Raw genomic sequence first — 10,414 nt, 5'->3', positions numbered from 1 at the left:
TTTGCTAAAATGACTTTGCTTGACTTTAGAAAAGGAAATGTCCGTTGTTAAAGAAAAAAAATAATCCAAATTACTTGGAAAAGAAATAGCCAAATTTTGTTGATAATTCTTCACTTTGGTTATTAACTGGCTAATTGGTCCATGGCTCACTTCGTCCAGGCTGAACCATCCCAACATAAACACATCTGTCGATACAAACATTCAAGGCCTCCAGAGAAAACATTCTAATGATTTTGGTGATTCCTTGATTTTCCAGTCATGACGTTGACATTTGTTGTAGTGTCTTGACAGCTATTGGATTTATGGATTACCCTGAAATTTATGATTCACATTGGAAGAATTATATTGACTCTGGTGATCCCTCAAGTTTTCATCCAGCACCATCATCTGATCAAAATCTTAATCTCATCACCAAATACTCAACAAAAACAATGACGTTCTTTAGCTGTGCTTTGCGTTCAGTGCTAATTACCAAACACACTAAACTGAGATAGTAAATAGTGTAAACATTGTATCTGCTAAACATCAGCGTGTTAGCATGAAATGTTAGCATTTAGCTCAGCACCACACCATTGCAGAGCAGAGACTGCGGCCCTGGACGCTTACGCCGGAGTTCTGCTCAGACGATGAGGGTCTGTCTCATCCAACACAGCACATCCTGAGATAACTTCACACCCTGAAGAAATCGGGATGTTTTCCCAAACCTGACAAAGTAGTTTGGGTGCCTAAAACGTAACCGAACTTCACCTGTTTGGAGGGTGTATCATGTAGTAGCCGTATGCTGTTGAACTACATGGACCCTACCTGCGTGCAGTTTGATTGGCTGATTAAATCAAAATGGAGACAAAAACAAACTGTAAGAGAAATAAAAACCTAAATAAACCAGCACATAAGCTTTAGTCCTTCATTGTTCTGTTGCACTTATTTTTTGGATCTTCAAAACTCTGACAATTGAATTTTTACTTGTTAATCTTTTTGTTTTGTTCCTTGATTTCTTGGAAAATAACTACGGGATTCAGAGTAAAAAACAAAAACAAGAAGTAAGTTTATTTATCAGAATTATTACATTTGTAGTGCAGATTATTAGGTAATTTGCACTGCTCTCTGCTTCCATCTGTTGGTGGATGAATGGAGCAGAGCGTTTTGAAGAACCTGCTGAAATTTTGGTTTGTTTAAAAACTGACACATTAATATGAGGCCAAGTGAAACTATACGAGCATTACAAGACCTCTTGTTTTATCTTCTAACTTTTATTTTATTTTTTTTTTAAAGAAACCAGACCAATATATATGTATATATATATCAGCAAATAATAGACTAGAGGGGAAAAATAAAACCCTCATGGTTAAACTCCAGCCAATCCAACATATCCCTGTAACGATCGTGTACAGTTTGAGGCTGAATGGCGCCTGCGTGTGCAAAGCGCTGAATTCTTGGGGAAAGTCACATAATGTCGGCTGCAAGCCACTACGGGGGTCATTTACAACTAAACATCGGCGTAAGCTGTTCAGGTGAAAAATCGAGATAATGGTGGCGGGGTTTGGCTTTTGGTAGGACTGCTCACACACTGAATATTGTGTGTGTGTGTGTGTGTGTGTGGAGGCGGTGGGGGTGCCTGGGAGATGGAGAGAGGCTTGTAGTTTAAAATGCGATGTGACAGCTCAGGAAAAGGAGGGGGGTGATAAAGGCGCTGTTATTGGATCAATCTGGCCCTGAATGCCCCTTGTAAAACACGCGCCATGCGAGAGCAACGAGAGGAAGAGCAGACGCGGGGGAAGGAAAGAGTGATTGATTCTCAAAGTTATTCAAAGTTAGAGGAAAACGTGTTTTCTCCTAAGAAATACCCCCCCCGCCCGGAAAAAACGAATAATAAAAAAAAGAAAAAGAAAAAGAAACAAACGTGCAGGTTATATTCCTGAGCATTTAATGGAGTCGGCCTATCAATCACTCGGCTGTTTCCACGCGCCGGGCTTAGTGTCGTCCTCATTGTTTTGACAGGCCTGAATTACAGGACCGAGCCAGGTGTAATTAGCGATCGATCTGGAAAGAGGGGGAGATCTCCCTCTCTCTCTCCCTCTCTCTCTCTCTCTCTCTCTCTCGCTCATCGCCTCGTGCTCTGCCTCCCGTTACTCCATTAACCGCGTCTCTGACGTCACGGGGCGATTAACGTTTCTTATTGGTCCCGCGAGCAGACGGAGGGGTCCTAATGAGCTGGCTCGCGGAGAGAAAGCAGGGTTGACATCTCGACTGGACCGTAAACGTGAAATACCTCGTAGAGCCTGGTCGTCTCCGCCGCCCCGCTACAGACCGCACCGTGGCCGCGGGAGACGGCCGTCTGCCTGGGTTCCCTTTTTGCCCCCTCCGCCTTCACCTCCTCCTCCTCCTCCTCGCAGCTTCTTCCTCCTCTCCCTGACTTTCTTTTTTTGACTGCATGTTCAGCCACACCGCCTCCCTCTGCATCTTCACTTCGGCCCCGCCGCAGCCCGGGCGAGCATGGACAGTCGGGTACTCGAGCATCCTCACGCCCAGTTCGGAGGCTCCTTGGGCGGGCTGGTGGGCTTCCCGTACCCGCTCGGTCCCCATCACCACCACCACCATCATCACCAGCACGTCTACGAGCTCGCCAGCGGAAACCAGCTGCAGTCAGCGACCGCCGTCCCGTTCTCTATAGACGGATTACTTAACGGCTCTTGCTCGGCCTCGGTGGTCAGCTCCAACCCGCTGCTCTCGTCCGACAGCCAGCAGTTCAAACTCTCAGGTAAGGCCTGGCTCTTTTTGTCTGATGTCTCAGTAACACACAAACAAGAACCTGTGACGAAACAATGCATGTGATGGATGTCAGTGGCTCGTTTAATGGCCAAATAAGGCAATTTGTAGTGGACTTTGAGGATAACTTAAGCACAATTTTAACCTTTAAGGATAGATTTTGGACAAGAGAGTCCGTCTGCAGAGAAAAAACTTATTGTCTTAAAGTTTTGAAGCTTACTAAATTTTAAAAGAAATGAAAAAAGTTTATGTGAAGGCTCATATTTAATAATTGTACAGTAAAAACCGCACTGCATGTAAAAATAACGGCAACAACCTGCCGTTAACATCTATGACTTTGTTGCTGGCTGTTGCATAAAGCCAGAAGTGATTGATCAATCATTGGGAATGCTTCTGAAATATCAAACACGCCATTAAAGTTTCTGCTCGGCCTGAACGTCCTGACGGGGTTTGTCAGGGTTCAGGAGCAACCAAAATATTTTAAAGTAGAAAGAAACGTGTGACAGCGCACAGTTTTACACTAAACTGGTGCTTTACGAGCTAATTCTGCCATGACAGCCTCTCCTCTCTCTCACTCACTCACACACACACACACACACACACACACACACACTCATAAACACACACTTGTACAAACACACACACACACACACGCCGACCAATGCAGATTCTGGGGACCCGGATAAGGACAGTCCCGGTTGTAAACGAAGACGCACGAGGACGAATTTCACCGGTTGGCAGCTGGAGGAGCTCGAGAAGGCGTTCAACGAGAGTCACTACCCGGATGTGTTCATGCGGGAGGCGCTCGCGCTCAGGCTTGACCTCGTCGAGTCCAGGGTTCAGGTAAAGACACCAGGAAACAAGTCGGATATTCTCAGAGGCGTTAATTCTTTTATTTATTTAGCTGGTGGAGGAGAAGGAGATAGTTTTGAGTTATTCTTTTGAATTTTCAGTGAATTTCAAAATTAAACATTCGCCAAAAACATCCAATCACATGAAGAAAATGTCAGAGTTTGTTTTGTGCTGGCCGTGAAGGCCCATCCCACACTGAGGCAGCTATTTGTCAATTATCCAAACATCAATGAAGGGTCTCTTTTGAATTATGCATGGCGGCAACCTATTGATTTATGGGTTAATAAAAACAAGGCTATTTACTGAGCAAACCAAGGGGTGAAAATGGAAACAATAGTGTTGTTCGTTTACCTTCAGCTTTTTATTATCTAATTACTGGAGAGTTTGTTCATACCCACCTTAATTTTTATCTCTGTATTTATGCTTTAACGTGGTTCAATTTAAGGTTTCAAATAATTGAAGATGAATGTATTATTATCCTTTTATTAATTAATTCAAATCAGTATTGTTATTATTATTATTATTATTATTATTATTGTTAGTAATAAAATATATAGTGGTAGTAAAATGATATTTTAAGATTATGCTATTTTGTAGTGGCAAAAATATTTAACACCTCACAATGTTTTAATCAACAGCTAAAACAATATTAACAATATTATTATTATTGTTAGGATTATTATTATCATTATTATTATTGGTAGTATTAATGGTAGTAGTAGAAGTTTGAATAATAATAAATATTTAAAAAATGCAGTAGAACAGAATGTCTTTATTGTCACTGTACAAAGTACAACGAGATTAAAACAATAAAAACAATACTAAGAGACATGATACCTCAGAGTAATAAAGAAATTAATTTGATAATAATAATAATAATAATTATAGAAAACACAGGTTTAATAGGTTGCCTGTTATTTGCTCAGTATGTAAAAGCTGTGCATCCACAGATGATATTCTGTGTATTTCCAAATGAATCTCATGCATGTGTGGAGGAAAAGCGAGACACAAGCGGAGCTCGCCGTTGCTGTATGTTGTTTGGGGATTTCGCTCCTTTAAACCTGAGATTATTGTTCCGTCAAGCTGCTTAACGCTGCCTTATCGTCACGTTTTCGGAGGGAGGGGGGTGTAGAACCGACATTTACAATTCATAAGAAGCGCCATTGTCGCACATGATGTCGCTGTCCCGTCCTCTTTATGCAACGTCGGCGGATCTTACTTCTGCACGCTAAACTCCTGGCGTTATCAGCGCCGCACACGCGGCCCTGAGCGCGCCCACAGGCCGGGCAGCGAGGGCTCTCAGGCGGGGGAAGCCGCCTCTCCTGGCTCGGTGCGCAGGGGAGGAGAGCCGGGGATTGCCGGGCAGGCGTTAAGCCCCCATATGAGCGGAGCGCTGGGTGTGACAGGAGATACAGAGACGGGATACAGCTGATTTAGCCACGGTATAATTAAATGCAGTAATTGGCGGAGTTGCCCATTACACAGACTCATTGGTAATTAACACCGGCACATGTGGGCATCTGCTGGTCCACCTCTGTGACCCATTAGCCTCATGTACTCTTCAGATGTTCAGAGCTGCAGTAAACAAAGAGACAGACAGACGGAAAGACAGAGGACAAAGGTTTCACTTGTTTCAGGGCTTTGTGGAATTTGTTTGGATTTGCAGGCAATATGGTTCTGTCCTAACCATCTGATAACCGCTTTGACACTGATTTATTGTCATGGCAGGTGTGGGGTCTGCTGTCTGCTGTCTGAGCTTGTCTAAACACACACCGCAAGTGACATTTCGGCTAATGGGGCCTGCTTCATTGTGTTCAGCTTCTTAAGAACACCTCAGTCCATGAAGGGGACCCCAAAAAACACAAATTCGTCCTCAAAGTTTACCACAGATTTTTAATTAAATCACCTCTGATACTGTTGGACATTGTTGTGTCCATATGGGAGGCATTTACTGCTGGGATATTTTCCTTTATTTGTGGAAATGGTCATGGCAGTTAATGTCATACAAAAAGGTTTTGCTTTGTAAAACTTGCATTATTGTCCCAACTAGTGTTTCAAACCAACAATTCTGTTTATTGACAATTAACTGGTCCGTTGTTTTTAGGATTATTTAGTCTGTAAAATGTCAGAAAAGAGTGAAACATGTCAATCACATTTCATTTCCCAGAACCAAATGTGGTGTTTTGAGTTTTATTTTTCACCTAACCAAACCATTTTATTGACAATGACACAGATCAGACAAAACCACATAATCTTCATATTAGAGACTTTAATATAAGCTGATCTTTGGCATTTTTCCAAATAAAATGATTTAAAGGATTATCAGAAACTTTGATGATTAATTATCTGCTACAGAAAAATCAAACAATCCATTAAACATGACAATTCAGCCCAGATCTGAACATGACAAAAAAAAATCTTATGAAGTGTAATATTCTGAACAAATACACAAACAGGTGATGTTTGACAGGTGTTGACATGGAAACAAAAAAAAAATCATCTCACGTGTCAATTTTCCACCTGTATGTGTGTGTGTGTTTGTGTTTGTGCATGTACGTAGGTTTGGTTCCAAAACCGGCGTGCAAAATGGAGAAAAAAGGAGAACACAAAGAAAGGGCCGGGACGGCCTGCTCACAACTCTCACCCGACGACGTGCAGCGGCGAGCCCATGGACCCCGAGGAGATCGCACGCAGGGAGCAGGAGCGCGCCGAGAAGAAGAAGCGGAAACAGGAGAGGAAGCTGCTGAAGTCGCAGAACAAACTTCTCACAGGTGACAGCTTCCACACACCTGGAGGCTCAGAGAGTGACAGCGGGGTCTCCCAGTTCACCGACAGCGAGCAGCAGTCGTCGGGCGTTAATGGGACTATTCACATCGAACTGCCAGCAACAAAGCGTGCAGGAGGACACCAAACCGAATCCAGCTGTGACCAAACACGACACGACTTCAGCCAACTACAAAACCACCAAAACCAAAGAACCGCAGGAGAGCCGGAGCAGGTTTCTCCAGGCAGCACGCACAGCTCCAGTCCTGGAGGCCCGAGGTCCTCGGCCCTGCAGAAACGCAACCCTTTCAGCGTGGAGAGCCTCCTCTCTGACGCCACGCCTCGACGGATATCTCAGCTGGACTTCCCCACGTTGCCCAGTCAGAGGACACTGGTGGGTAAAGGCCACTTCTTGCTTTACCCCATTACCCACCAGCCCCTGGGCTTTTTAGTGCCCCAAACAGCCCTGAAGGCCTCACCATGTCAGGATAACAGCATTAACAGGCTCGGCCTGGGACAGAGGTGTGTGCCGAGCGAAGGGAGCCCTGCTCCCTCAGACCTCTCCAGCTTTGTCACTAAGCCTCTGAACTCTGATCACATGGAGCACAGCACACAGCATCACCACAATCACATTAGCAATAGAGCGGATGGAACAGACGTGGAGGAGTGTGGTGGTGACTCCGCTAATGGAAGATTTCCTGTTTCTCCTCCACCGAGCAGTGCGGCTCAGACGGCTTTGGCCAGCCTGAGCTCCACGCAGTCCGGCGACAGTGGCGAGCAGAGGAGTTCGAAAGTCCGAACGGAGGCGGCCACCAATGGCTGCCAAGTTTCCGAGCTGTGTGTAAAAGAGAAGGGTGCAAGAGAGGAGCGAGCGTCTCCAGACCTCTCCGAGCGTCTCAAGGCAAACACAGACTGTCAAGAAACACCCGGAACAGATGGAGAGGATGTCGATATGGACTAACACTTGCAAGGAGCAAACATAAACAAAGGACCAGGAACACCGCTCAGACTATTCAAACATTCCCAAAGCTCTGCTGAGACACTCTAAAACATATCAGGAATCAGGAGACTTAATTCTCATCTATTTTTTAATCATAATGTGTGATCAATCCAGATGGCCTCCCCAGAAAAAAGCTGCGGCTGTCCTCATATTCAGGCTTTAGGCCGACACACCTTTAGAAGCAGGTTCTTACTCCATTTTTTTTGGTGGCCAACTTGTAACAAAAAAAACAAAAAAACAAAAAAACTAGGCTACAATAAACATCTTACACACAACAGAAATCCTCAGATATTGTAAAAACGAGAAAATGATATTTATATGTAAACATTTTGATAAATAAAGTTATTGTTTAAATTGAATCACTGTCTTCTTAGGGCCATGTTGAGGGGGGGGAAAGGTAAAAAAAACAAAAACAAAACGAAACAAACGCGGTGAGGCTGCTGTGTGGCAGAACCTTGGATCATGGCGGCTGGAGTTTTGTCGTGTTACAGCAGATAAATCCCTCTTTTTTCTCTGTGTAGTGAGCCGGAGCTGGGGCTCAAGTCCGTCTGGCTGTTTGTATTTATTGCTTTAACAAATTTATTCATTTGAAAGGCCGAGCTGGAATGAGGTTAGTGGCCGCGGGCTATAGGACCCTGCGCCTCCTGCTGAGTTTTGATATGAAAGTAATTATTTTCCCACTGGCTGCCGCGGGTCTGGAGGCAGTTTTTTTCCCCCCACTCCTTTCAGCCCAAAGGGTTATTAGACATTACCGATTTCTAGTGATATGGAATCACATAAACTTCCTACAATAATAGAATTAGCATGAAAGGCAGGGGTGTCAAATTGAAATGGGAAAATAATAGCCGCGCCAGCTGCATCGTGTATGTGTGCGTGTTTGCAACCGCGCGTGAGTGCGCATAGTCTATTGAGGAGGAGGTGGAGGGGGAGATGGTGGTAGATTCGTGGGGCGGAATTTTCATGAGCTGCCGCGGTTGTCAGACGGCCCTTGTAGTCGGCTATATTAAGATAGATGTTCGATGATATCCCTCATTGTTCTGTCGCTTATATTGATGTTGCTGCGTTATCGCCCTATTGATCATGTGTCGCACATAATAGGACAGGCGCGCGCCGGCCCGCCTGCGCCTTTTTACAAAAGCGCCTGGGCCCCTCGTCATTTGTTCTAATAGGACTGTGAGTCCCTCAGGGGGAGGAGGAGAGGCAGATAAAGATATAGGAGAGGAAGAGGGAGAGAGCAGGCGACTGAGGTGCCAGGTTTGCATTAATAATTTTTTTTTTTGACCAATTGTTGGCTGAGCTGGGAGGGGAAAAAGGAGGAAGTAAGGTGAGAGAGACTGAAGAATGGTTGAATTAGAGATGTTTAGGGACAGCAGACAAATTTGTCTTAAATGTGCAGGTGTGTTGTGCCCACGTGCTCTGGCTGGGCGTGCGCGCGCGCTCTCTCCCGTTTAGGGAAAGAGTGTGTTTAGCTTATGAAGTGTAAACGCCACCAATTCCCTGGAAACTGAAATCCCAATTATTAAAACCATTAATTCTGTCGAGCCAGTGCGCGGAGGAGCCGTGTTGACAGCCCGGCTAAATATCCCTGATCCCTCCCGGTCACCTCGCCTTTATTTGCAAATAAATTGAGGGGGATCCGAGGGACAGAGCTTTACTTTGCTGCGCCGACCTAAAATGAATTTCCGTGCCTGAGTCCCTTTAATAATATTTACATAATTTTCGCTCAGTGACTCTGCTATTTGCGCTGTAGGAAGCGGGGGGCTTATAGGAAAATAATTAGACAAGAGGACGAAGAGGGAGCGAGAGTGAAAAACAGCAGCAGCAGCAGCAGGAGGAGGAGGAGGAGGAGGATGGGTTAAGACCGAAGCTGAACACTAAATTCCCAGACAGCTAAAATCAATGAAAGTAATAACCCTATTATTTAATTCATAAGGACATTATTTTCCCATAAGGCCTCAGGAAACGTCCCCTTCGACCGAAACAATCACATTAAATCGTTCATTCCGCGTGCGCCGTGTGAAATTCCAACTTTTATTCTCCTTTTTTGGAGCGGGAAACGCTTTATTATAATCGGTTAGTTTCAAGAGTGCGATTAATTAGAAAATATAGGTTTGATCTCCCTTCAGCAAGGCCTGTGTGTGTGTGTGTAGTGTGAGGGCATGTGTGGAGAGCCAACGAGCCAATAAAATGCGCCTTTGTTATATTATGGGCATTTTTTTCTGAGCATTTAGAGAAATAAAAATGAAAAACATGCCAGTTTACCATTTTAGTGTCAAAAAATGATATGGAATAGAACTCCAAGTCAGACAAAATATCAGATCCTTCACAATCACTGTAAATCGTCTTTTAAAATCCAAATGAAGAACCAAAATGTGGGTGGAAATGATCATAATGTTTAGCTACAGGACTAAATCGTGTGTTTATTCTGACCTGGTGAGACACAACAGGCTCAGGCTTGTTATGTCCACAGCTTGGATTAATATGGAAATAATGATTATCTCATTAACCAAAGAAGTAGAAGTTTAACAAAACACAGTTTTATAGTGTAAATCATCTCACTTTTTAAAGCTGTCGCCATGTTTGGTTTGCTTCTGTACACTGTTTTGGTATGTAAGTTTTATCCTGACTTTCAATGCTGCAGTCTGTGTTTCAAAACAAGAAAACGTAGCCGTTTCCATAGATTTTAGTATGAAAAGGTCTCTTTATCCGCTTGTAAATACAAAAAATAACATCTTCAGGCCTGTTTGTGTGGGGGCACAGCATGAAACACTGAGTGACTGAGGGTGAGTCAGTGGGGGAGAGAGACAGGGAGACAGAGTGAAGGACAGGGACAGAGAAGGGGAGAGAGAGAGAGACAGAGAAACAGAGAAGGAGACAGGGACAGAGTGAAGGAGAGGGAGTGAGAGACTGAGGGAGAGAGAGAGAGAGAGAGAGAGAGAGAGAGAGGGAGGGGGAGAGAGAGACTGAGGGAAGGACACAAAGAGAGAAGGAGAGAGACTGGGAGACATAGTGAAGGAGAGGGACAGAGAAGAG

General features: G+C 44.3%; 1 protein-coding gene across 1 annotated transcript; it reads left to right on the top strand.

Moving 5' to 3' along the window:
* Window positions 1-2,098: 2,098 nt before the first annotated feature.
* Window positions 2,099-7,740, top strand: LOC124050228 (homeobox protein unc-4 homolog). Its single transcript, XM_046372541.1, has 3 exons — window positions 2,099-2,758; window positions 3,434-3,609; window positions 6,179-7,740. The coding sequence occupies exons 1-3, from the start codon at window positions 2,494-2,496 to the stop codon at window positions 7,340-7,342; spliced, it is 1,605 nt and encodes a 534-aa protein (XP_046228497.1). The 5' UTR covers window positions 2,099-2,493; the 3' UTR covers window positions 7,343-7,740.
* Window positions 7,741-10,414: the final 2,674 nt, after the last annotated feature.

Source organism: Scatophagus argus, chromosome 2, assembly GCF_020382885.2.
Source record: "Scatophagus argus isolate fScaArg1 chromosome 2, fScaArg1.pri, whole genome shotgun sequence".
Lineage (NCBI taxonomy): Eukaryota > Metazoa > Chordata > Actinopteri > Scatophagidae > Scatophagus > Scatophagus argus.
The sequence above is the reverse complement of the archived record's forward strand: the minus strand, read 5'-3'. Positions and strand labels throughout refer to the sequence as shown.